Source organism: Heptranchias perlo, chromosome 31 (genome assembly GCF_035084215.1).
Source record: "Heptranchias perlo isolate sHepPer1 chromosome 31, sHepPer1.hap1, whole genome shotgun sequence".
Lineage (NCBI taxonomy): Eukaryota > Metazoa > Chordata > Chondrichthyes > Hexanchiformes > Hexanchidae > Heptranchias > Heptranchias perlo.
In genome coordinates, this window is record NC_090355.1 from 34317872 (window position 1) to 34345820 (window position 27949).

At 45.3% G+C, this 27949-nt stretch overlaps 1 protein-coding gene across 1 annotated transcript; it reads right to left on the reverse strand.

Moving 5' to 3' along the window:
* Positions 1-95: 95 nt before the first annotated feature.
* dync2i2 (dynein 2 intermediate chain 2) lies at positions 96-27869 on the reverse strand. Its single transcript, XM_067969952.1, has 8 exons — positions 27271-27869; positions 21176-21285; positions 15314-15471; positions 12396-12505; positions 6251-6418; positions 2569-2795; positions 1588-1745; positions 96-488 (listed from the first exon to the last, which is right to left on the reverse strand). The coding sequence occupies exons 1-8, from the start codon at positions 27604-27606 to the stop codon at positions 250-252; spliced, it is 1506 nt and encodes a 501-aa protein (XP_067826053.1). The 5' UTR covers positions 27607-27869; the 3' UTR covers positions 96-249.
* Between the last annotated feature and the right edge of the window lie 80 nt (positions 27870-27949).

Consider the following 27949-nt stretch of genomic DNA (forward strand, 5'->3'; position numbering starts at 1 on the left):
ACAATTTCAGCCCCATAATCTTTAAATATTTTTTTGTATGTAAATAAAAGCATTTTAAATGCTAGCGTTAAACAAACTTTCAGCAGACTGATATCTTATTTGGAATATTATTTTTTTTATATATATATACACTGAATCAGTTTGTATTGTACAACCTGCAAACACTGAAGAGGTACGTGGAAAATATCCTCCAGCTGCACTTCATCAGATATTAGATTCTCCGGCAAGTCAATCTCCCTAGGTCTTTGGTTAATCTGCTACTTCATTAGCGAGTTGCTCGAGTAGAATCATCTCCCTTGGACCTTGCTTTGTCAGTTCAGCACTCAGCTGCCAGATTTTCACACTTCCTTCTGCATTACCAGCTGCAAGAAGCTGGGGTTGCTTTGGGTTAAATGCCAGGCAGTAAACTGGTTTCCTATCTGCATTCTGCTCAATAGAAACTGCAGGACAAAGACAGCTCTGCCCAAGGTCAAAAATCAACACAGTTCCTGTAGGAATAAAAGGAAAGTGGCTCTCAATCTTCAAGGGCGAAAAATCCCTCTACACAATAAAATGATAAACGTTCCCATAACCATTTCAGGCATCGAGAAATTGAAAAAACAAAATGTTTCAAACACAAAACTTTCTTAATTCTTAATTTTTTTTACATTTCAAACTGGATAGAATGTAAATTTCCACTGATGTTAGCCCAGATTCTCAACAGCTCAGGTCCATGGTAAAGTTTATGGAGCTCACCGGCAGTAACCCACAATCTGATGAATAAACAACGACTTGCATTTATATAGCGCCTTTAACGTACTAAAACATCCCAAGTGTAAAAAGTCGGATAGCCAGGTGGTGAAGGATAGAATACTAGAGCCTGGTCTTCAGTTGTTTCCAAGCCTTTATTCAGAGATTCCCCTTACTCATCGTGCACACCCCTAGACAAGCTCCCTCTTATAAATGGATACAAGCGAGTCCCCAATTGATAGCCACTACCCGAATACAATTAACACTAATTGATATAACCACATGGATACAATTAACACCAAGACGCTTCACAGGAGCGATTATCAAACAAAATTCGATACCGAGACACAAAAGGAGGTATTAGGATGGGTGAGGTCAAAGAGGTAGGTTTTAAGGAGCGACTTAAAAGGAGGAGAGAAAGGGAATTCCAGAGCTTAGGACCTAGGCAGCTGAAGGCACGGCCGCCAATAGTGGAGCGATGAAAATCGGAGGTGTGCAAGAAACCAGAAATTGAGGAGCGCAGAGATCTCGAAGGGTCGTAGGGCTGGAGAAGGTTAAAGAGATAGGGAGGGATGTGGCCATGGAGGGACTTGGACACAAGGATGAGAATTTTAAAGTCAAGGCATTGCCGGATCGGGAGCCAATGTAGGTCAGCGAGCACAGGGGTGATGGGTGAACGGGACATGGTGCAAAAAAATGACTTGCACTTATATAGCACCTGTCTGCTCCAGCATGTGGCACTGGGAGTAATCCAGAACGCTGGAGGTTCTGATTCTTAATCTAGAACTCGGCTCCTTGAAATTTACCCACCGAATCCAAAGCTAACAGCTTAAAGTTTGACCCAGTCACACAACTTACCCTCTCCCGTGGCTGCTGCAAAGACTAGAGGTCGGACTGAAGACCAGCAAACACTGAAGAGATAAGTTTGAGCTAGCTGAAGAGAAAGAATTGGTTCGGCCTGCAACATGGAATAAAGGTGGACATGCCCATCAGTGCCAGCAGTGAGGAAAAGGTTCCTGTGAGGAGATAAGAGAGCTACATTGAGAAATTTATGCAGTGGACAATATCCAAACTTACTTAAACGTGCCTGTTCGCAGAGTTGCAGTCTTGGTTCAGCAACCTGGTCTGTATCAGGTAACTGAACTGTATATACTTCACTACTTCACAAAAAATGTGGGTAGAATCATACTATGATACAGCACAGAAGGAGACCATTCTGCCCATCGTGCCTGTGCTGGCTCTTTGAAACAGCTATCCAGTTAGCCCCACTCCCCTGTTGTATCAAGCTGTTGTCATCTGCTACTGGGCTCATTCCACAGGGCCTTGTATCCCTCCATCACTTCTATCACCAATAAGCTGCACAATTCCCTCTTACCACAGCATCTGCCTCTGCTGTCTCCATAAATTCACCACCCTGTGAGTGAAGGAGCTAAATCTAAACTGTCTATTCACCCTGAAAGAAAGGGCTTGTATTTATAGAGCACCTTCCATGACCTCAGGGTGTCCCAAAATGCTTCGCAGCCAATTTCTGAGGAACGGCCACTGTCATTTTGTAGGCAACACAGCAGCCAATTTGCACACAGCAAGACCCCCACAAACAGCAACGAAATGAATGAGCAGTAATCTGTTTTAGCGGAGATGGTCGAGGGATGAATGTTGGCCAGGACACTGGAAGAATTAAAAAGAAAGACAGCACCTTTCACAACCTCAGGACGTCCAAAAGCTTTTCACAGCCAAAGGGAGTGTTATGTATTGCGATACACAAGTTATCGCAATTGTGTGGGACAGGATGGATGGACCAGACGGTCTTTTCCTGTCTGTCATTGTTCATATACTGACCTGTGGAATGGTGAGCAGTCAACAGCATGGACAGGACCACAGTGCGGGGAGAAGGTGAACTGGGCTGGAGCTTTCAATGGAACAGAACCGGAGCTCAGTGCAGCGCGGGTCAGAACCTCCGTCGAACACTTCAACACATAACCACCTTCCACGCCCGCAACGAACACAGTCTTGTCCAAGTGAGAGAAGGATAGAGCGGTCACACCAAACAGAGTGTCCCCACGAGCCTGTGGATGAGTTAGAGACATAAACTGACGAGCTCCAGCTTGTACGAGATGTAGCTTAACACGGGCTCAGAATTGCTGAAGGTGGTTAGAAAGAAGCAAGGAATTTGCATGTATATATCGCATTTCACGATCTCAGGACCTCCCAAAGTGCTTTACAGCCAATGGGGTAAATTTTAAACCCCACGAGCAGATGGGTTGGGGGCGGGTGGGAAGGTAAGAATCGTAAAAAAGTAAAGCCCGTCTCCAAACTGCCCACTTACAGGAGGCAGGTCAAGGGGCAGGCAACTAACCGGCTCTCAGGAGGCGGGTCGGTCACTAAAAGCTTTTAAGGAGGCTGTGGGCCTCCATTTTGACAGTTTTTTTTTAATTTTTAACTCCTGGAGGCCAGGATTCCCAGGCCTTCTGCTTCACGCCACGCAAGAGGTGGCGAGAAGGCCCGAACCTGCAGGTAAAGTGCCTTTATTGAACTGCTTGTGGGCCAGGAGGAGCAGGAGTGTTTTCCCCCGGTCCATCAAGCCATCCTGCTGCAACTGGCCGACCCCTTCCCCAGGTCCAACCCCACCCCATTGCGATCTCCGAACCCCGCCCCACCGATGACCCCTGACCCCCCCCGGATGACTGATTCCCTGATAACCCCTGGCCCCCCCGATGGCCCTCGACCCTGACATTCCTCCCCCCCCCCCCCCCCGCCATCTAAAACTAAAACTGCTGGCATCCAATCGCTGGCTGTTAATCTGGCTCGCCTGTCGGGCGGGAAACGTACAGAAAAAAAAATGAACGACATCCTTACGTCAAAATCGTATGGATGTTCAGGAAACAACTGGGTTTCCAGTCAGGAATTCCTCCCCACCCTCTTCCCGGCTCCCCGTTAAAATTACTTTTGAAGTGTAGTCACTGTTGTAAAGTAGGAAACGTGACAGCCAATTTGCGTACAGCAAGCTCCCACAAAAAGCATTGTGATAATGACCAGATCATCTGTTTTAGTGCTGTTAGTTGAGGGCCAGTTCACCGGGGAGAACTCCCCTGCACTTTGAAATATTGGCATTGGATCTTTTACGTCCACCTAAGATGGGAGACGGGGCCTTGGTTTAACATCTCATCCAAAAGACAGTGCAGCACTCCCTCAGTACTGCACTGGGAGTATCAGCCTGGATTTTGTGCTCAAGTCTCTGGAGTGGGACTTGAACCCACAACCTTCTGACTCAGAGGCGAGAGTGCTACCCACTGAGCCACAGTGAGGTCGCTGGGTTCCAGATTAGTGGAGCTACTCCAGCGGGCAGGCTACATACCACACAGTAGGTTGGACTGCGGCCAATTTCAGAATGAATTCAAACTCCAATATGAGGACCATGGCAGCTAATAACTCCTTATTGGACAGCCAGGTACTGTTATGCATGGAAACCTATCACCTTATTGAAGAGTCTCCAAACAAGCTATGATAAATTCACTAAGGTAAATTTTCTATTTGCCCGACACAGGACACACCCATTTAACCAAGTACAGAGAGCTTAGCTACTGGTTGGCAAGAGGCAAGGTTTAAGAGACCTCCGAGTGTACACAGGAATACTGCTCGAGTTCAACTAGCTAAAGCCATGCAGCTTACCAGGACTAGCTCATCATTGCTTGTCTAGGCAGGACCACCCACCCTTGGTTTGTAGGATTATCTGGAGCTGAGTGGGTAATGTCTCGGCCGCCAGTGACAGGTCTACCCCTACAGCACCCATTACATCGTTACATTGAAACGACAGCACAGAAACAGGCCATTCGGCCCAACTGGTCTATGCCAGCGTTTATGCTCCACACAAGCCTCCACCCTCTCTACTTCATCTAACCCTATCAGCATATCCTTCTATTCCTTTCTCCCTCCTGTGTTTATCTAGCTTCCCCTTAAATGCCTCTGTGCTATTCGCTTCGACCACTCCTTGTGGTAACGAGTTCCACATTCTCACCACTCTTTGGGCAAAGAAGTTTCTCCTGAATTTCCAATTGGATTTATTAGTGACTATCATATTTATGGGCCCTAGTTTTGGACACCCTCACAAGTGGAAACATCTTCCCTATCAAAAATCCTATCATTATCTTAAAGACCACTATCAGGTCACGCCTCAGCCTTCTCTTTTTCTAGAGAAAAGAGCCCCAGCCTGTTCAGCCTTTCCTGATAAATATACCCTCAGTTCTGGTATCATTCTTGTGAATCTTTTTTGCACCCTCTCCAATGCCTCTATATCCTTTTTATAATATGGAGACCAGAACTGTGCACAGTACTCCAAGTGTGATGAGCCAGGATGATGTGATAAGGCGGAAGACGTGGGCATGGTTCTTAATGAATACTTTGCGTCTGTCTTCACAAAAGAGGGGGACGATGCAGACATTGTAGTTAAGGAGGAGGTGGAGTGTGAAATATTGGATGGGACAAACATAGTTTTCTTTGGAACAAAGGAGGCTGAGGGGAGATTTAATTGAGGTGTATAAAATTATGAGGGGCCGAGATAGAGTGGATAGGAAGGACCCATTTCCCTTAGCAGGGAGGTCAATAACCAGGGGGCATAGATTTAAAGTAATTGGTTGAAGGATTAGAGGGGAGTTGAGGAGAAATATTTTCACCTAGAGGGTGGTGGGGGTCTGGAACTCACCGCCTGAAAGGGTGGTAGAGGCAGAAACCCTCATCGGATTTAAAAAGTACGTGGATGTGCACTCGAGGTGCCGTAACCTACAAGGCTACAGACCAAGAGCTGGAAAGTGGAATTAGGCTGGGTGGCTCTTTTTCGACCAGCACAGACACGATGGGCCGAATGGCCTCCTCCTGTGCCGTGAATTTCTATGATGATGGCTAGTTAACCATCAATAGAGTCCTGGAGAGCTGTTCACCTGCTTTGCTCAGGTTTCTTAGTCTGCCACAGAGGGCTGACTAGGTTCCAGTCTTCCGTCTCCAGGTACATCACCTTGGGGACGATCTGACCCAACTTGCCTCCTCCAAGAAAAGAATCAATAAACAACGAACAAACATGGGTAAATAGCAGATACTAAGAGATTCTCACGAACATCATAACTTACCATAAACCATGCGAGAATGTTGCCACCATTCACCTGAACGAAGCACAGAGACACACCTGGCCCCATTGAACACTTTCACCGGTCGGAGGTGGGGGGAGCTGCTCACCCTTCTGCAAGCCAATTAAGACAGATGCCAAACCTTGGAAACACGCGCACGATCTCTAGGTAGCCGTTGTACCGAGTCTCAAGAGTTTCCTCATCAGCTATACCACAAACTGCCTCCATCAGGATGGTGGAAGGACCTATAGCCTTAGTAAATGCTATATGAATGCAAATTGATGTTGAGATAACTTACATTTGTATAACATTTATTAAGGCTATAGGTCCTGCCAACAACGCGATACTGTACCCGCTTTATGAGAGTATCTGAAGCCTTAAACGACGTTACAAAGGCTGCTCACCTTGTTGAGTCTGACATTGCGTGGCATCTGCTGAACGATCAGGGCGAACCCATCCTGCAGTACCAACTGGCCTCTCCCATCCATCTGCCAGATCAGAATCTTCCCGTCAGTGCTAGCACTCAGAACGTGAAGCCGATTACTGCGACTCGGACTCTGGATCCACTGCACCTGTTTTGGGGGGGGAAAAAAATCATGGATTTTTTGTATTGGAACTCAAATATTTCCACTCAAGTTAAGACTTTTTATTTCCTTTCTCCAATGTTTCTTCCTTCTTCTTGGTGTCAGCTATGGCTCAGTGGGTAACACTCTCACCTCAGTCAGAAGGTTGTGGGTTCAAGTCCCCACTCCAGGGACTTGAGCACAAAATCTAGGCTGACACATCAGTGCTGTACTGTCAGAAGTGCTGCACTGTCGGAGGTGCCATCTTTCAGATGAGACATTAAACCGAGGCCCCGTCTGCCCTCTCAGGTGGGCATAAAAGATCCGACAGTACTATTCGAAGAGCTGGGGGGGGTTCTCCCAGGTGTCCCGGCCAATATTTATCCCTCAATTAACAGCTAAAAAATCCAAATGATCTGGTCATCATCACATTGCTGTTTGTGGGACCTCGCTGTGTGCAAATTGGCTGCTGCGTTTCGTACATTACAACAGTGACTACACTTCAAAAAGTACTTCATTAGCTATAAACCGCTTTGGGACGTCCTGAGGATGTGAAAAACGCTATATAAATGCAAGTTCCTCTTCTTCTCCTGAAGGTTGCAACTTATTACTGCTGCTGATAGGATTGGAGACAATCTTCTCCCTCCCCTGCCCTGTGTTTGGACGCTGGGTGGGGAGCGATGACACCCCTACTCCATGCTAGCCTGTCAATACTACTTCCCAGGCTCAATCACGCACAATGTGCTGAAAGGATCATGGGCAGAACTAATTGGACGTGTCTGCTGGGACATAGATTCACGGATGAATAGCAGCCCTCCCCCCTCATCCACAATAGCACACTCTGTGCAGGTACCCAGAGAGTGAGGGCCGACGGGTTCTCCCTCTGTGAGAAGCAGCACCGCCAGGAGCAACCAGCAGATAAGGAATAGCGGGAGCACTGGATAGAGCGTTGGGGCACACCAGAAGGTGGGGGGAGAAGCCACTGGAGGAGATGTACCGGCTGTGTTGGGTGGAGGATGGAACGATCAACATGTTAAAACTGATCTTCCATCTCCGCCCCGGCTTCAGCCCATCTGCTGCCGAAATCCTCATCCAGGCCTTTGTTACCTCCACACTCGACTATTCCAGTGATCTCCTGGCCGGCTTCCCAACTTCCACCATCCGTAAACTTGAACTCATCCAAAACTCTGCTGCCCGTATCCTAACTGATGCCAAGTCCCGTTCACCCATCACCCCTGTGCTCGCTGACCTACACTGGCTTCCGGTCCGGCAACGCCTCAATTTTAAAATTTGCATCCTTGTTTTCAAATCCCTCCATGGCCTCGTTCCTCACTATCTCTGTAACCACCTCCAGTCCTACAACCCTCCGAGAACTCTCCACACCTCCAATTCTGGCCTCTTGCACATCCCAGATTTTCATCGCTCCACCATTGGCGGCTGTGCCTTCAGCTGCCTGGGCCCTTCGCTCTACAATTTCCTCCATAAGCCTCTCTATCTCTCCCTCCTCCTTTAAGACGCTCCTTAAAACCTACCTCTTTGACCAAGCTTTTGGTCACCTGTCCTAATATCTCCTGATGTGGCTCGGTGTCAATACTTTGTTTGATAATCACTCACGTGAAGTGCGTTGGGATGTTTGACTACATTAAAAAGGTGCTATATAAATGCAAGTTGTTGTTATTAGAAGCTGTAGAAAGATTGAAGATGAACAGCGTACCAAGGTTGCAGTGGCACAGGTGACTTTGACCACTGCGCTCTCGGGCTGCGAGGGTTCCCTTCCGCCTGCCAAATCCAATTAGTTCTGCCCACAACCATTCAGCGCATTGCACACATTTTTCGTTACTGAGCCTGGTAAGTTCAGGTAGAGAGTAAGGGTCCTCACTCTTCACCCAGCACCCAGACACAGGGAGGGGAGGGGAGACTGGATAACAAGTCAGCAGCAGGCAGACCAGCTGGACTTGCCACCCACCCTCAAGGACACTTAGGCCAAAGTTAATTGGCTCTTATTGCCGTATGGGATGCCCTTACCAACACTAACCACGTCCAAAGAACAAATTATTTTTAAAAAGTGGAAATCAGCTGGCACAGCACAGACATTCCTGATCCGTACGGCTCAGTATCACACCGCACGGGGCTTTACATCATACAGTCATATCCTTTTGGAATGGCTGATATATTAAATTGACTTTATAAACTATTTTTCCCTCTCTTCTATCAGTGAACTTATTTAGAACTGATTTAGTGACGAAACTGGTAATACTATTGATTACGGGCGTTAGTAACACACACTTAGCACAAGCAGATCGCGGAGCGCGCAATTCTGAGAATAACACCGGCCCAAAGCCCCACCAATGCTGCCATAGTGTTAACGAGTGTTGATGGCCCCGTGTGTTAGCTGACGGTAGCTAGCGACATGGGTCATGGTTGACGGATAAGTACAGATTAACACGTTGTCTCAGAGCACAAAAGTGGTAGTAGGGAGGGGGGAGGAGGGGGTGCTTTGATTGGGACTGTGCTATTGAGGGGGGAGAAATTAATCAACTAAAGGGTGACTGACTGGAAAATGCACACATGGATACTGGGTGAAGATAGGGTTGGGCCATTATTCAATTTCTAAAGCCCCCATTTCAATGAAGTGGCAAAGAGCTGCCGGCACTCACAAAACCACACTCCAGCACGGTTCACGGGCCGGGGATTTTTCTGTGCTTTCCACCTGTGAGTTTCCTCCGATTAAAATGAACGGTCATGGAACTGTAGGCTGATGAGCACAGAGAGGTGGGAAAACACCAGTCGCTGCATTCAGGATAGGAGGGGTTGGGGGAACACAGTTCTGGGTGCAGGGAGGTTAGGCTAGAACTGTATAAAACATTAGTTAGGCCACAGCTAGAGTACTGCGTACAGATCTGGTCACCACGTTACAGGAAAGGTGCGATTGCACCAGAGAGGGTACAGAGGAGATTTACGAGGATGTTTTTTTTTATTCATTCATGGGATGTGGGCGTCGCTGGTGAGGCCGTCATTTATTGCCCATCCCTAATTGCCCTTGAGAAGGTGGTGGTGAGCTGCCTTCTTGAACCGCTGCAGTCCGTGTGGTGACGGTTCTCCCACAGTGCTGTTAGGAAGGGAGTTCCAGGATTTTGACCCAGCGACGATGAAGGAACGGCGATATATTTCCAAGTCGGGATGGTGTGTGACTTGGAGGGGAACGTGCAGGTGGTGTTGTTCCCATGTGCCTGCTGCTCTTGTCCTTCTAGGTGGTAGAGGTCGCGGGTTTGGGAGGTGCTGTCGAAGAAGCCTTGGCGAGTTGCTGCAGTGCATCCTGTGGATGGTACACACTGCAGCCACAGTGCACCGGTGGTGAAGGGAGTGAACGTTTAGGGTGGTGGATGGGGTGCCAATCAAGCGGGCTGCTTTATCTTGGATGGTGTCGAGCTTCTTGAGTGTTGTTGGAGCTGCACTCATCCAAGCAAGTGGAGAGTATTCCATCACACTCCTGACTTGCGCCTTGTAGATGGTGGAAAGGCTTTGGGGAGTCAGGAGGTGAGTCACTCGCCGCAGAATACCCAACCTCTGACCTGCTCTCGTAGCCACAGTATTTATATGGCTGGTCCAGTTAAGCTTCTGGTCAATGGTGACCCCCAGGATGTTGATGGTGGGGGATTCGGCGATGGTAATGCCGTTGAATGTCAAGGGAAGGTGGTTAGACTCTCTCTTGTTGGAGATGGTCATTGCCTGGCACTTATCTGGCGCCAGTTATGAGCCCAAGCCTGGATGTTGTCCAGGTCTTGCTGCATGCGGGCTCAGACTGCTTCATTATTTGAGGGGTTGCGAATGGAACTGAACACTGTGCAATTATCAGCAAACATCCCCATTTCTGACCTTATGATGGAGGGAAGGTCATTGATGAAGCAGCTGAAGATGGTTGGGCCTAGGACACTGCCTTGAAGAACTCCTGCAGCAACGTCCTGGGGCCGAGATGATTGGCCTCCAACAACCACTACCATCTTCCTTTGCGCTATGTATGACTCCAGCCACTGGAGAGTTTTCCCCCTGATTCCCATTGACTTCAATTTTACTAGGGCTCCTTGGTGCCACACTCGGTCAAATGCTGCCTTGATGTCAAGGGCAGTCACTCTCACCTCGCCAAGACTGGAGAATTTTAGCTATGAGGAAAGATTGGATAGGCTGGGGTTGTTTTCTTTGGTACAGAGGAGGCTGAGGGGAGATTCAATTGAGGTGTATAAAATTATGAGGGGGTTAGATAGAGTGGCTAGGAAGGACCTATTTCCCTTAGCAGAGAGGTTGATAACCAGGGGGTGTAGATTTAAAGTAATTCGTAGAAGGATTAAGGGGGAGTTGAGAAATGTTTTCACCCAGAGAGTGGTGGGGGTCTGGAACTCACTGCCTGAAAGGGTGGTAGAAGCAGAAACCCTCATCGCATTTAAAAAGTACTTGGATATGCACTTGAAGTGCCGTTACCTACATGGCACGGACCTAGAACTGGAAAGTGGGATTAGGCCGGCAAAGACAAGATGGGCTGAATGGCTTCCTTCTGTGCTGTAAATTTCTATGCTTCTATGAAGGAAGGGGCCAATGCCCAAGCACATTTCTAAACTACCAGGAAGGACACTGGCTGCAGTATATGGGGAAAAAAGACAGAATTGCAGAATGCATTCCACAAAAACAGATAAAACTCTCGGAATCCCATTTAATAAAAATACAATTTGACTTTTTCAGTTACTCCAAGTCAGTGACGTTATTTCAGAGTGGGAAGATTCACAGGTTCAGCCCTAACAATTCTGCAGCAAGCCCCCAGTCTCAAACCAGGCAAGATTTTTCTTTATCTGAGGCTGTTACCTTGGCAGTCTGTTTTTTTAATAAACAAAAACAATGTTGGTTTTTATATTTGCAAAAGCAAAATTCAGCAGATGCTGGAAATCTGAAATAAAAACAGAAAATGCTGGAAAAATACTCAGAGCATCTGTGGAGAGAGAAAAACAGAGTTAATGTTTCAATGGCCTTTCGTCAGAACGGGAAGATGTTCAGAGATGTAATGGTTTATAAACAAGTACGGGGCAGGGAGAAAGGGTGCAGGGGTCGGGAGGGAGGGGGGGTGGAAGAACAAAAGGGAAAGATCTGTGATAGGGTGGAGGGCTGGAGTGATTAAATAACAAAAGGGATGATGGCGCATGGTAAAAGGGACAATTAAAGAAACAAAAAAGATGGGTCTAGAGGAGGTGTAAATGGTAACAGCAGAACCATTCTGTCCCTTTTACCGTGCACCATCACCCCTTTTGTTATTTAATCACTCCTGCCCTCCTCCCTATCACAGACCTTCCCTTTTGTTCTCTTGCTTAAGAACTGATAAATCTCTAACTTCTTCCAGTTCTGAAGAAAGGTCATTGACGTGAAACATTAACTGTCTCTCTCCACAGATGCTGCCTGACCTGCTGAGTGTTTCCAGCATTTTCCGTTTTTATTTTGCCTTTACATTGGTTTAGCTGTTGAGGCAGAGTCTACAGGCTGGGGATTTCCTCATTGGCTCAGACACTGCCGGAAGTGAACTAGACTAGATCTTCAGCCTGCCAGTGCTACTCTGCTGAGAACTTGCCAAATTTTCCCTCAGTGCTCCTTCGTTACATATTGGCAGTGGAGTGCAGGCTCGAGGGCCTGAATGACCTCCGCCTGACCCACTACCTCCGAGTGAGTTGCAGGACCACCCGCTTTGCGTGCGCGCATTGCAGTGCACAATTGTGTCACAGCATTGAGTTCCCGCCACACAAATAACCTCCCAATGGGGCCACACGAAGAGCGATGACAATATAAATGGGGATGTGGTGGGGGGGGGGGGAAAAGGAGGGAAAAATGGGTGGCACACAGAACTTATATCAGCATTGATCTCCCTGCAGATCCGAACAAGGTAAAAAGGATGTTAAGCGAGGCGAGGGAAGAACAGAAGGATTGGAATAATCTGAACCAAGGCGTTTACCTGATAAACAGGCTCATGATGGGTATCCTCGGACATCCCTGATCTAGCAATTAAAGGGTCATCCGTTTTACTGCTGTTCCATATTAAAACCTCTCCATTGTACAGGCCACCTACGAAGGACAACACATACATTAAGTTGGAAAGCAAATCTTTATTTTTTTCTCCCCACAGTTCATTAATCCTGATTTACTAACAATTTAACCATAACAGGACAAATATTGATTTTCTTTAATTCACTGTAGGGACGTGGTCGTTGATGGTAAGGCCGGCATTTATTGCCCATCTCTGGATGCCCCTTAAGAAAGTGGTGGTGGGCCTTCATCTTGAACCTCTGCAGTCCATGTGGTGAAGGTGCTCCCACAGTGCTGCTTGGTAGGGGGTTGCAGGATCTTGACCCAGCGACGATGAAGGAACGGCCGATATACGTCCAAGCCAGGGTGGTGAGTGACTTGTCAAGGAACTTGGAGGTGACGGTGTTCCCATGCACCTGCTGCCCTTGTCCTTGTCCTTCTAGATGGTGGAGGTTGCGGGTTTGGGAGGTGCTGCCGAAAAAACCTTGGCGAGTTGCTACAGTGCATCCTGTAGATAGAACACGCTGTAGCAACTGTACGCTGGTGGTGGAGGGAGTGGGTGTTTAGAATAGTGGATGAAGTGCCAATAAAGCAGACTGCTTTGTCCTGAATGGTGTCGAGCTTCTTGAGTGTTATTGCAGCTGCACTCATCCAGGCAAGTGGAGAGTATTCCATCACACTTGATCATGCACTTCTGTCTTTTTCGATAATAAACGCCTGAACAAATACTCTTGCAAAGAGCATTAGGCACTTTTCCCCCAGGAATGGGAGGAGGCTGATGGACTGTGTGCACAGCATTACAAGAGTGGTAGGGTTCACACCTGTCAATCTCTGTGCAGTGAGTCCATGATTTCAGCTGTGATATGGAGGGGTAAGTGTTTGCCCAAACGAAGGGTGAGGAGGTGGGAGAAACAAAAGGGGGAAAAATGGCAACCAGCAACCTGTGAATGGCCAGAAACAGGAAGATCCGAGCAGAGGACCAGAATAAGTGGCCAGCTGGTCACTCCGTCAAGTAATCATGTGCAACATAGGTGGGCCTAAAGGCACCGGTTAAGGCCTTGGATTGGGTTGCTTACCCATCGAGGTGTCAGCTGTGGCTCAGTGGGTAGCACTCTCGCCTCTGAATCAGAAGGTTGTGGGTTCAAGTCCCACTCCAGAGACTTGAGCACAAAATCTAAGCTGTCACTTCCAGTGAAGTACTGAGGGAGTGCTGCACTATCGGAGGCGCCGTCTTTCAAACGAGACGTTAAACCGAGGCCCTTTCAGGTGGGCGTAAAAGATCCCATGGCACTATTTCGAAGAAGAGCAGAGCAGATCTCCCCGGTATCCTGACCAATATTTATCCCTCAGCCAACATCACTTAAAAAAGAATGATCTGGATATTATCACATTGCTGTTTGTGGAACCTTGCTGTGCACAAATTGGCTGCAGCAGTTGCTACATTACAATAGTGACTACACTTCAAAAGTACTTTATTGGCTGTGAAGCACTTTGGGACGTCCTGGGGTAGTGAAAGGCGCTATAGAAATGCAAGTCTCTTCTTTTCACTGTCTCAGTCGCAGATAGTGTGCAGTGTATTAATCTGCAGATTTGACATACAAGAAGGAATTCTCATTTTTTTCCCCATATTTTAAGCCTGTACACAGCCAACATGGTTTTCAATGACACAAGATGACATCACAACCTACTATACACGCAAATGTTCAGAGCTCCAAGAGGTCCCCCATCCCCTAAAAATGGCACGAACAGCTAGGATAACTGGACAAAATTTTCTTCACTGCTACCATGGAATCAGAGGTCAGAGACTGCATGCGAAGCCCAATAGAACTAGATCGACAAAAAGCAAAAGCAGTGAATGCTGGAAATCTGGCAGTAAATGGGAAAACACTGGAAACGCACAGGTCAGACTTGAGGGGCAGAATGGCCTACACCTGTTCCTAAGGTTCATATTTTCTCTCTTTTATCATGACCACTATGGTAATTGCTCCTCTGACCTTTCCTCCTGAACTCCTATATACCGACCTACCTAAATGCTCTTCCTCCTCCCTCATCCTCAAAGTATTGAAATCAAGACTGCACCATCTCCAACTCCAACACATTCTTTCTCAGTGATGGACTGGGGTTGACAATTGTAAACAATTTTACAACACCAAGTTATAGTCCAGCAATTTTATTTTAAATTCACAAGCTTTCGGAGGCTACCTCCTTCGTCAGGTGAACGATGTGAAGGCAGCGAAACGGTGGAACTCCTCACCTCCCCCTTGCAGTCTTCCCCTACTCCCAAGTTTTAAAAAAAAAAATCACATCATTGGCTTGATTTATTGAATCTTATTTTTAATCTTCGTAGTGCCTGCCACCAGGTTTTGCTATTAAAAAAATTGGAGCGTTTTTATTTGGGAATTCTAAATTTATCAATCGGTTGACAAAACATAGAATCGTGGAACGGTGCAGCACACAAAATACTCTGACTCTGATCTCATGCACCACTAATTTTCTGCCACTAGTATCCTCTAGTGGTGGTAACGACATATTGCAAGATCTTTATCTCAAATCACAATTCCGCAAGCAGGAAGAGAGATACCTTCAGCTCGGGCCTTCAGCCTGCACCCGAGATTCCACCAAAGCTGCTCTGAGCCATTAGGAAGCAAGAGTGAGTGTGAGACTCTCCACTTGTATTTGCCTCTCCTACCCCATCAGAGAAAGTACCAGGCCTCCATCGACTGCCTCTTAACACCCAAGATTAGGAACTCAATGACGCCCAATCTCGTTTCCCCCTTCTCTCTTACGGGGATCCTACAGCGTGCTGGACAGATACAAGTTTTAAAAATCAAAAGTCTAAATTCATACCAGCAATCAAAGAAGGTTCTACTGGGTGGAATGCCAGGCACATGACAGCACTAGAAACATCAATCACAGTATTTGGTCGCTTTGGGTTCAACCCTCTCCGATCCAGATTCCAGGTACACACATAAGACTTCTCCGAGCTCCAGTCGCCATCCTCCAGCCTGCAATAATATTTTGGTAAGAATCATTATTAATTATTGCGGGTGCACCAATACAAACTTTCACACCGAATAGTGGAGTGCAAAACTGCTCAACATTCGAACATTATTCATCACATTTGATGGGACGATTTAAAGGCAACGGGTGACTTTTATTCACAAACACTGCAACTTAAGGAAGAAAAATGATCAACTGAGTTGCACATAAGGACATATAAAAGGGAGATTTTGGTAGATTTACTGGTGCTCTCCATCACCCCTCGTTAATCTGCTTTATGTTATCGATGTGCTAGTTAGAGACAGCCTGGAAGCGCACACATTTCGCAGAGGACTCCGCCCCCACCCCGTCTTGTGACATCACAGAATTTCTCAACAGTAACATCATGAATGCAGCCACAATCCACAGTCCTCGTTTGGATCATCTATTCAGAGGGGGGGGGGGGGGGGGGGTCATCAGGATAATCCACAAGGAAAAATCCTCCAGCAATTGTGTCTCCTTCTTGGCTACTTCACACTGGCCCATACACAGCGGTTAGCACACTGGCCCATACACAGCGGTTAGCACACTGGCCCATACACAGCGGTTAGCACACTGGCCCATACACAGCGGTTAGCACACTGGCCCATACACAGCGGTTAGCACACTGGCCCATACACAGCGGTTAGCACACTGGCCCATACACAGCGGTTAGCACACTGGCCCATACACAGCGGTTAGCACACTGGCCCATACACAGCGGTTAGCACACTGGCCCATACACAGCGGTTAGCACACTGGCCCATACACAGCGGTTAGCACACTGGCCCATACACAGCGGTTAGCACACTGGCCCATACACAGCGGTTAGCACACTGGCCCATACACAGCGGTTAGCACACTGGCCCATACACAGCGGTTAGCACACTGGTCATGACAGAATATGATGCTTAAATCCTTTGGACTAAAGAGTGTAACTGATGGTAAAGCACTTGACTAATAGTAAACTGGGCCTTTCCCTCTTCCCCCAACCTCCCCCACCCCCCCATCCCCAAATCCCCAGAGACCAACACCCAACTAGGTATCACTTTAAAAAGAAATGAATTAAACAATATATTAGAAAGCACCTTGCCCCTTAGATATTTCTATCCCATGATAATTTGCAACTAGCACTGCACGAAAGAACAAACTTGCATTCATATAGCGCCTTTCACATCCTCAGGACACCCCGAAGTGCTTCACAGCCAACAAATTTCTCTTGAAGTGCAGTCACTGTTGTAATGGAGGCAAACACGGCTATCAATATGTGTGCAGCAAGATAAATGACCAGCTAATCCATTTTTAATGTATAAATATTGGCCAGGGCACTGGCAGCACTCCACTGCTCTTCTTCAAATAGTGCAATGGCATCTTTTACACCTACCTGAACAGGCAGACAGTTTAACGTCCCACCTGAGAAACGGCACCTCTGACAGTGCGGCACTCCCTCAGTACTGAAGTGTCAGCCTGGATTACATTCTCAGATTCTTCAGGGGGTCTTGAACCCACAACCCTCTTGACTCAGAGCTCATCCAACTGGAACACTGGGAATGAATCTGATCATGCAGTTGTGCACTGTGATTCCGTCCTCAATGCCACTGACAAGTAAGCAGCAAATTAGCAAACCATAGTAACTCAACAAAGTGCAAGGAACGAGTTGGGGGAGGCAGAAGCATCCTCTGCACAGCACTATTTGAACAGCAGGGTGTTCCCCCAATATCCTTGCCAACATCATCCCGTCAACAAACACCAACAAAAACAGATTATTAACTTGTTATTCATCACATTGTTCTTTGCAGTGTGCAAATTGGCTGTGTGTTTCCCCACCAAGCGAGTGACTACATTTCAAAAGTAATTTGCTGATTGTGAACCACTCTAGAACATTCTGAGGACGTGATAAGGTACGATATAAATGCAAGCTTTTTTTCCCAATTAAAATATACAACACTGGATCTATTCTGCTTTTGGTTATAGTTTCAAAGCTATAAATAGCAAGAAATAATTCTGAAACTCTAGAAATTATTTGGCCTTCGAATTTAAAATAAACACCAATCTTATCAAGATGATTAGCAAGTAAACATCCTTTATTGGTGACGAGGTGACTGGGGAATGGGTACGTTACAGTGAACACAGCCTAGAAACAGTTTTGAAAAGTACTCAAATTTACATTAGGTGAGGTAACACTTTGCTTAAAATCGAACAAGATCTTCAACTGAATTGTTGATGGGTGTAGAGACATTAGCAGGTATATGCTTCAGGTAATACAAAAGGAACAAGACTCAGAGGAAAGTCAGTTGGCAAGTTCAGTGGAGAATCTGTAATAAAAGTCACTGCTGTGACAAGTTTAAAGCACAGAGGGGCAGATAATAGTTAGGGCACATCAACCCTGGGGCTGAATCTCAGTGCACCCATGTTGCATTGAATGGACCTTGAGCTGTAAAGCAGTCAGCTCATTTAAATAACTTTCCAGCGCTCATAGTTCATGACATGTTGGGAGATCACAGTGGTCGAGTTATCTAGCCTCATCCTTCAAAGGGGAACTGACTCCGAAGTGGGGCAGTGGCAATATACAGAGGCAGAACAGCATCATGCCAAGGTGCTACTTTGGAAGTGCCAATGGAGGAGGTACTACAGAGAAGGCTGGATCTTTTTGGAGTGGAGTATATCAAGGGGCCCCGGGTTCAAACTATAAATTTAGCATTGACATCAGGAAGTCCTTCTTCACACAGAGTATTAAAAACATGGAAGAGTCCCAGATAGGGTAATAGAGGCATAAACCCTGGAATCATCTAAGAAACAACTGGATGATGCAAATAGGGTGCGTCTGGATGGATGAATTAAGATAGGCCAAATGGCCTTCCTCATTCAATAATTCCCTTGTGATCATTTATCGCACTGCTGTTTCTGGGACTTTGCAGTGTGCAAACTGGGTGAAAACTTCACCCACATAACAAGTGACTACATTTCAAAAATAATTCATAGATTTTAAAGAGCTTTGGGAAGTCCTGATCTACATAAATGTAATTTTTTTTCTTTTGTTTTAATGTATCCTATATTCTAATAAGCCTTTGTGTAAAAATAATTCTTGTAGTTTTTCATGTACAGATAACAAAAACACGAGTGCTTCCTACCCATTTTTTTTTTAACATATATTAATGACTTGGACTTGGGTGTACAGGGCACAATTTCAAAATCTGCAGATGACACAAAACTTGAGAGTGTCGTAAACAATGAGGAGGACAGTAATAGACCTCAGGAGGACATAGACAGGCTGGTGGAATGGGCGGACTCATGGCAGATGAAATTTAATGTAGAGAAGTGCGAAGTGATACATTTTGGCAAGAAGAACGAGGAGCGGCAATATAAACTAAAGGGTACGATTCTAAAGTGGGTGCAGGAACAGGGAGACCTGGGGGTATATGTGGACAAATCTTTGAAGGTGGCAGGAAAGGTTGAGAAAGTGGATAAAAAAGCGTACGGGCTCCTGGGCTTTATAAACAGAGGCATAGAGGAATGGGACTAACTGAATTGCCCTTACAAAGAACCGGCACAGGATCAATGGACCGAATGGCCCCCTTTTGTGCTGAAACAATTCTATGATTTTATGATTAAGTGGTTCCAACTGGGAAATTCAGTGAAGTTCAGTAAAGTTTGGGTCAATGTATAACTGATCTAAGCACAAATTCAAATTTCTGAATCCCGTTTACTTTAGTATCACGATCATTCATTTCTTGGTAATTTGTTATATATTTATCATGAAAAAAAGTGCATATGGCAGTGTGACAGGACAGGAATCTCTCAACTCCCTGCCACTGGCATGATGCAAGTTCAGGGTATTTCCATGAGTCGTTGTCTCTTGCAACCGTCTCTCTGCACTTCATGTTCCCTACTACAGTCCTGTGTTTTTCCTGCCACTAGAGACCTTATACCCCTTTAAGACTCACACAATTCTAGATCACTAGTGCTCACTGCACTCTACTTCTCTCCAAGCCACTCCAAAAGACGGTATTATCAACACACATCTGAACTGGCCTCGGAATCCAAATTAAATAACTAGATTTAAAATTTAGACAAATACAGAACAGCACACCATTTTGTACAAACAACAACAGTAAATGACTTGATCTCTTAAAACTATACGCTGCTGCTAACAGCAGTGAATGCAGCGAGTCTCTTGACCAACAGCCCACAACAGACTCCAATCATCCTGGTTGCCACACTTTTTGTGATTCAGCCTGTCTGTCTGTCTGTCTCTCTCTCTCTCTCAACTCCCAGACCACAGGCTTAAATGATCCATTAACCTTTGAGCAACCTGGAATGGATTAACGTTTTCTCGTACAGTCCTAGTTGAGCTGAATTGATACACAAGTGGGTGTTGGTCACAGCGCCCAAACAAACGATGTTTTCCTAATTTAGTTAACACAAACACTCTATGAAAGTGGAAGACAGAAGCCTATCTCCTGCGAGCTAGACATGCTGGATCCAGGCAGCCATCTCAGACTTTCCCCCATCCTTGGTCTTAAATATACACGCAGGACAATAAATTCATATATATTTATGCACAAAGCTAGTTCTGCCTCTATCTACCTTAAAAAGGAACAAAACCATGGAATATGTCACAATTGGTGTGAATTGAACCTCTGGCAGCAATAGTCTCAATCAGTATTAATGGCTCCGCTCGGTCCTTCCCCACAGCTATTTTGCTGGGATCGGAAGTTCAGCCGCATGGGGAATTAAACCTGCATCCTACACTGCCGTGAAGCCACACATTGGTGCTTCACTATTCTGTCTATCCGAACACGAGCCCGTCCTTCGTATGAGATGTTAAACCGAGGTCCTGTCTACCATCTCAACTGGATACAAAAGATCCCATTCCACTATTTTGAAGAAGAGCCAGGCAGTTCTCCCCGGTGTCCTGGCCAATATTTATCCCTCAACCAACATCACTAAAAACAGATGATCTGGTCATTGCTGTTTGTGGGATTTTGCTCTGCATAAAGTGGCGGCCTTGTTTCCTACATTACAATGATGACTACACTTCAAAAGTATTTAATTGGATGTAAAACGCTTTGGAATGTCCTGAGGTCGTGAAAGACGCTATATAAATACAAGTTCATTCTTTCTTTATCTGTGTTTTGCTCACTTTAGTTTTGTCAGAATGAATTTCCAGAATGGACCTCTGTTCAACTGAGCAAAATCATCAATTATTTTCTGTCCTTCTTTTCCCTTCTGAAAAGAAAAGGGTTTCAAAATGTTTAATGAAATTCTCTCTCCCTTCCTTGCCTGAACACGCTAACTAACAGCTTCCCCCACTGGCCATTACTCACATATAGGCAATCAGTGCTGACAGGCTATTCCACTGTGGGCAAAATCACAGCCAAGTCCATTCCTGCCCTCACCCGGTGTCCCCACATGCACTTCCCAGCGGGGATGACTAGACAGTTATCAAGAGCAGGGACCTTAACTGATGACTGATCTCTGCTAACTTTTCTTTCTCTCTCTCTCTCTCAGCAACACTGAAGGTAATTGCAAACCCCCTTTCCCTGATCAGACATTGAACCTGGAATCTTCCTTCCCACTCTGTATGACTCAGTGCCACATCAGGCAGTAGATTCATCCATCTTAATTGAGCACGTCGTACCACCAATAACGAATAGACAGATTATCATTGGTTATTTGTAGCTACTATACCTGCCATATGCACAAGCAATGACAGAGCCAGTCACATTCCAGGACACGCCGGTAACATGTAGCTGTCGCTCCTTAGCTTCTGGATAATGCAGCGTGTGTAAACACGAAACCTACAGCAGGGTTTAAACAAAGAAACTCGTTAAACAGTAATTATATAGGAGCCAAATATGTCCTTGTTTCAGTCAGTAAAATAAATCAAAATATCAAAGCTTGTGGAATCATATGGTGCACAGTTACGGCTAGTCAAATCACAGGATTCAACCACAGGAGCCTGATGTTTATTACTATTTGACATGACGATGTAGTGAAAAAAAAAAAAAAACCTGCCTGGACATGGGACATTCCTGTCCATCAACCAAATTTCTATCATGTTGCTACGTTTTCTCTTATACCATATGCCTGATTCTTTTTTCTACTAAGCATCGTGAGGCACCTTATCGAATACCTACTGAAAATCCATAAAATCTACATCTACCACATTCCTTATCCAATTACCTCTTCAAGAAACCCTTAAAATATCAGTCAAACCAGCTTTGTCTTTAAAAAAAACCTGTGCTGGCTGTCCTTGATTTGTTAAAACAGATGCAAAATATTTAATATATCCACCATACCTTCATCCTCCCCAATTAGACTCTCTCTATCGCCCCCGAGTGGACCTACCCTCTCTTTTGCGGTTCTTTTACTTTTTATATAGCTACACTTAAGCAACTGACTTGAATAAATTGGCCTCGGGATCACGTTTGGCAAACGGAAATGCTAGGACTCTACCTCTGCAACCTCAAGACCGTATCCTTTGGGCTTCTACCATCTTAACTGTATTCCCTGAAACTCTTTCTCTAACCCAATCCACATTGCTAGCTCGCTAACTTTCTAAAGCCGCTTCAAAACTTTTCAACCAGGTCATGAAAGGCTCTATATAAATGCAAGTTCTTTCTTTTTTCTTTAATGTAATTGAGCTCTTCCTGTACCTTATCATCACCTAGTTAGTTGATGGTTTGATATCAGTAAACTGGACGTTGGAATGCAAAGGCATTAAATCAATTGCTATCATGCTGGTTACAACAGCAGCATCCTGTGGCAGAGTTCTGGACTTCAATTTGCCTGGGAGAGTGGGATGATTATGGATTTACACTTTACTTCCAATTAATCAAGGACCATAGTTCTGGTAAATAGCTGTTCTCTGGGATTCCCTCCAATTTCTTAATCAGAAGTTTGTGTTCCATTGTGTCAAATTTTTTTTGAAAATATATGAAGAGAATTCACATGAATGTGTGTTTAATTCATCTGCCAAACTCAGAAAATATTTCCATTGCATTGGAAGCAGATATTTTGGCAAACCCCTCATCATTTTGAACACCTCTATTAAATTTACCCTTAACCTTTTTTCCTCATGTTGCCTCTGGTTCTTTTACCAATTACCTTAAATCTGTGCCCTCTGGTTACCAACCCTTCGGCCACTGGAAATAGTTTCTCTTTACTTACTCTATCAAAACCCTTCATAATTTTGAACACTTCTATTAAAATCTACCCTTAACCTTCTCTGCTCCTAGGAGTACAATCTCAGCTTCTCTGTCTCTCCACATAACTGAAGTCCCTCATCCTTGGTACCATTCTAGTACATCTATTCTGCACCCTCTCTAAAGTCTCGACATCCTTCCTAGAGTGTGGTGCCCAGAATTGGACACAATACTTCAGCTGCGGCCTAACCAGTGTTTTCTAAAGGTTTAGCATAATTTCCTTGCTTTTGTATTCCATGCCTTTATTAATAAAGTCCAGGATCCCTTCTTAACTTGTCCTGCCACCTTCAAAGATTTGTATACATACACCCCCAGGTGTCTCTGTTCCTGCACTCCCTTTAAAATTGTACCATTTAGTTTATATTGCCTCCCCTCATTCTTCCTGCCAAAATATATTATTTCACACTTCTCAATGTTAAATTTCATCTGCCATGTGTCTGCCCATTTCACCAGTCTTTGTCCTCCTGAAGTATGTTACAATCCTCCATATTGTTTACTGCATTTCCAAGTTTCACGTCATCTGCAAACTTTGAAATTATGCCCTCTGTATCGAAGTCCAGGTCATTAATATATATCACAAAGAGCAGTGGTCCTAATAGTGACCCCTGGCGAACACCAACATATACTTCCCTCCAGTATGCTAAGGAAGAGCAAACTACCACTACTTTAACCTACACACTGCCAACAATAAAAATCCCACATCCTCCAGCATTCCCCTGCAGTGTATATGGAATTTTAAATGACACTCAGATTAAATTATTAGTTTCTGGGCTTGTAAAGTACAGAAAAAAGAGCTCCCATTTATATTTCACATTTCACATCCTCAGGATAGCCTAAAATCACTTCACAGCCAATTAACTACTTTTTGACCTGTAGTTATATGGGCAAACGTAGCAGTCAATTTGCCTAGGCAAGGTGCTATAAACAGCAAATGAGATGAATAAACAGCTAAACCATTTTTCATGGTGTTGGTTGAGGATGGAATACTGACTTGGAGAAGTCCCTGCTCTTTTTCAAATACTACCACATGGGATCTTTCATGTACGCCAGAACAGGCAGGTGGGGTTTTGGATAAACATCTCATTTTTTTTTTTAAAAAGCCCCTTAAAAAAGAAAAAGGGGTGTTAGGTGTCAGTGAGTCCCTCCACCGATGGCACTGGGCCAACCCATGTCATCTAGACTAATCAAATATTAAACCCAAATAATAATCGTATTCTTGGTGTCGATGATGCACTCCATTCCCTGCGGTGTCCACCGGTTGCAGAAAGCCTCAAGCGTACTGGCAGACACCGCGTGCTCCCGCTCCAGGGCCACCCGGGCGCGGGGAATGCCGCGGAAGAGAGGCAGACAGCAGAGCAACTGCCCCCACAGGCCGCTTCTAGCCTGGACCTGTATATGGCCAATTTGGTCAGGCCCACGAGGAGGTTCCCCGACTTGCCCTCCTCACCGGGTGGCCAAAGATCTGGAGTGTGGGACTGAAGTGCAACCAAAACTTGAGGAGCAGCCCCTTCAAATAGTGAAAGAGGGCCGCAACCTCTCACGCTCAGTGTATACGTGGTACACGGACTCGTCCAGGCTGCAGAAATTACAGGTGGCCTGGGAGTCCGTGAAATGGCTCAAAAGCCTGTTTGTGGAGACTGCTCTGTACAACACTCTCAACATCTCACCTTCACTGCACTGAATTGCCAACTTAGTGCTCAAATCTTGGAGTTGGGACTTTAACCTGCAACTCTGACTCAGAAGCAAGGGCATAAGCAACTGAGCCAAGTTGACGAAGATGTTTATTCCAGGAACAAAAGAGCATTGCACCTGCCTCACAACATTCTGCATCAATCCCAGGAGTCCAAAAGCATCACAAACTTTGTCTCTCCAGCCGATATAAAACTCTGCCAGATACCGTGATCACCTAGAACAGGCAGAGTTAATCACCTCCTCCTGACTTATGGAGTACTTTATTTTTTCTAACCCCAAGTCAACTTAGCTGCACGGCACACTGACAAAAGTAAACTTGCACTGTACTGGCACAAACAGCTAAAAGACAAGATCATCGGGTGAGTGGAGTGGTGCCTCAGTCAAACAGCTGACAGGGAGTTCAATTACATTTGGAATTGGTCTGGGCTTTCTTTGGGACGGTGCCAAAAATAAAAACCGTTCATGGAAACAAGCTGCAAAACCAAACACTACGACATGGCTGCTTTGAAAGATTTGGCAGAGAGCACTGTGTGAGCCTTTGATATCTATGAGGCATATAAATATGGGACAATTTATTTGGGGGAGGGTGTCTAAAGTTACCCAAGGGGCACAATTATTCACAGATTGTTTATAATAGGCCAAGTAGGAAGATTATTATACAATGTTACATCTGTACGGACCTGCACTGTCCGACATGACCTAAAAATAGTTACTACTAGCAGACCTCCTGTGACATTGCGCACAGTTAGTCAAAGTTTATGTGGGGAGTGTGGAAGAACAAATTAACTTGCATAAATATAGCATTTTATTACATCCACAGGATGTCCCAAAGCACTGCATAGCTAATGAATCTTGTTGTTATGTAGGCAAACATAGCAGCCAATCGTTGCACAGCAATATCTCAAACAGCAAAAGGAGGCAAATCTCCAGTTGATCTATTTTTGGTTTTAATGATTGAGGGAGAAATGTTGACTAAGACACTGGGTGTGCAGGTGCTATGATTTGGCCGCATTATGGAGGAGGAAACGGGATGCGTCAGAATTGGGCTTTGGTTCCTGGTGTCTGTCAGCAGTAGGGGGTGGGGAAAGGGAACAGATCTGACTGTATTGGGATGGGGGTGGGGGGGTGGGGAAAGAGAAAAGGAGTCTGGCAGCATTAATTTGAAAGTTTCTAAAAGATCTCTAAGCAATGAATTAAGATATTTCAATTTTTGTCTGATTACGCTTCCATAAAGCGCCATGGTATGTTATCCTAACTTAAATTTGCAAATGGATTCCTGCAAAATTAGTAAGTACTACAGCCTCATAAATATACAGATTCTCTGTTCCCTCGAAGACTAAATAAACACATGGCTGCAATAATAAAATGTATCTTTACTTGCAACAAGCAAAGTTCAGTCATCGATTTTTGCATTCCTTGAAAAGCAGGTGGAAGGGGATGGGGCTATCCCAGTCAATGACAAGACTTCTAGAAATTCACTTCAGAAAAGATTATTTACCTTAACAAAGAGTTTGAGCCTTTTTGGGGGATTAAAAACTCAATAACAAAATAGTAAGCACTTGGAATGTTTATCTATGTTAAAGATGCTATATTAATGCAAGTTTGTGTTACTGTTTACTTTTATGTATAATAACCTTATTACACTGTAATTACCTCACACACCATCCAGGATTTTCCACTGAGCAGCAAATAATTAGTGATTCCCCCCCACTGTAAAATCTTATGTACACAATGATTTGTTTTCAAATTATAAATGGAAAGTCTCTTAGCTTGGGAATGATTTAATAGTTTTTATTTAAGAGTTTAGTTGAAAACCCATTGAAATTTATTGTCCCATTTATATTCAATCATTTTCAAAAACACAAACTGAAATCTGTTATGCACAAACACAGGCTTTGTTAGAATGTAACTGATAGAAAGTGCATGCTAAACTTAGAGAAAGACTACAAATAGATAGAAGTGAGTGTGTGTGTATGTATTTGGGATGTCCTGAGGTCACGAAAGTTATAAATGAAAGTTCTTTCTATATACACACACACGTATGATCCATACGCACTATATATTAAAGTACAGAAATATATTATTTTGCAGTGATGTCAAATAAAGTGACACTGGAATTGGCCTAATTTTTATACCACTAAATGTTACAGACCAAGTGCTGGAAAGTGGGATTAGGCATGATAATTATTTTTCGGCCGGCACGGGCATAATGGGCCGAATGGCATCCTTCTGCGCTGATAAGCAATACCTCCCAATTTCTATATATTTCCCCACCAAATCCTTAGTTCATTTGGAATAAAATGAGAAAATGCTGGGAACACTCAACAGGTCAAGCAGCATCTGTGAAGAAAGGAAGTAGGGTTAATGTTTCATGTTGATGACCCCTGTTCTGACGATTGGTCATCGACCCCGAAGTATTAACCCTACCTTCCTCTATCCACAGATGCTGCCTGACCTGCTGAGTTTTCCAGCAGTTTCTGTCTTTATTCCTTATTTCATCTGTCCCGAACTCACGAAATGCGCTGGCTTCTTACAATCTGTTACTGCCAGTTGGTTTCCCTTTTACCGGGTTACAGGAGCGCGGCATGGTACAGCTGTTGCCATGCAAACAGCGTCTGTTTGTCGTTCATGCACCAAGGGGAGGGTCCTGCCAGCTATGGCAATGCTGAACTATGAATGGAACTATATCTGCGACTCTCAATGAGATCATGATGTCCAAATTACGAGAGAAGTTCGTTTCGTATATGTATTAAACTGCATGTAATTGCATAGGATTTAAAATAATCCAGGATCCCAATTTGCAAATGATATTGCAAAATTGCACTGGATTTGAAATACATCCAGGCTCCCATTTTGCAAATGTCGTTGCAAAAATGCAAAACTCACTGTCTGCGGCTGGTCTATCCAGTTGACTTCAAACCCATCAAACGCATGGCTCTTGATGTTCTTATTTAACTCCTTGATCACCATCTGCTCCACTCGCTGGAGAAAGCGAACCAGACGCGGGGAATCGACGGCCGGCTCCGTGCTCCGATCGATGGCCGGCTGGTCTCCGCGATCGGGCGGCTCTGTCTGCGTACTGATCTCCGCGCTGCGTCGTATCTGCACTGAGGCTTCGGCGCGTCGAACCTCCGCTGTTTGACAAACTGCGTCACACAGCTCGGGAGCTTTCCTCCAGCGCGACTCCACCAACACGGCCTCTCGCACCTCGTCGGTGAACATGGCCCGTTCGGTTATTGAAACAAAAAACCGAAGCTTATTTTCGTTTTTTTTTTCCTTGCCACCGCAGTAACTTTTCTTTTATAGATGGGTTCAAGAATTAAGGACTCATCCGCCTCCCACACAAAAAAAAAACACCTCACTCACACACACACACACAGCATGAGCTAATAATCCGACGCGACCCAATCAGGGCGCCCTGTCGCCATGACGACCCGGTCCAATTGGTGCCCCGCGCCTCGACGTCACCGTCGCCCTCGCGCCGCCGCCGCCACGACTCTGGCCAATTGAAGGCGACGCTGTAGGGTATGTAGGCGCGAGGGCGGCGCACTGCGCATGCCTGGCC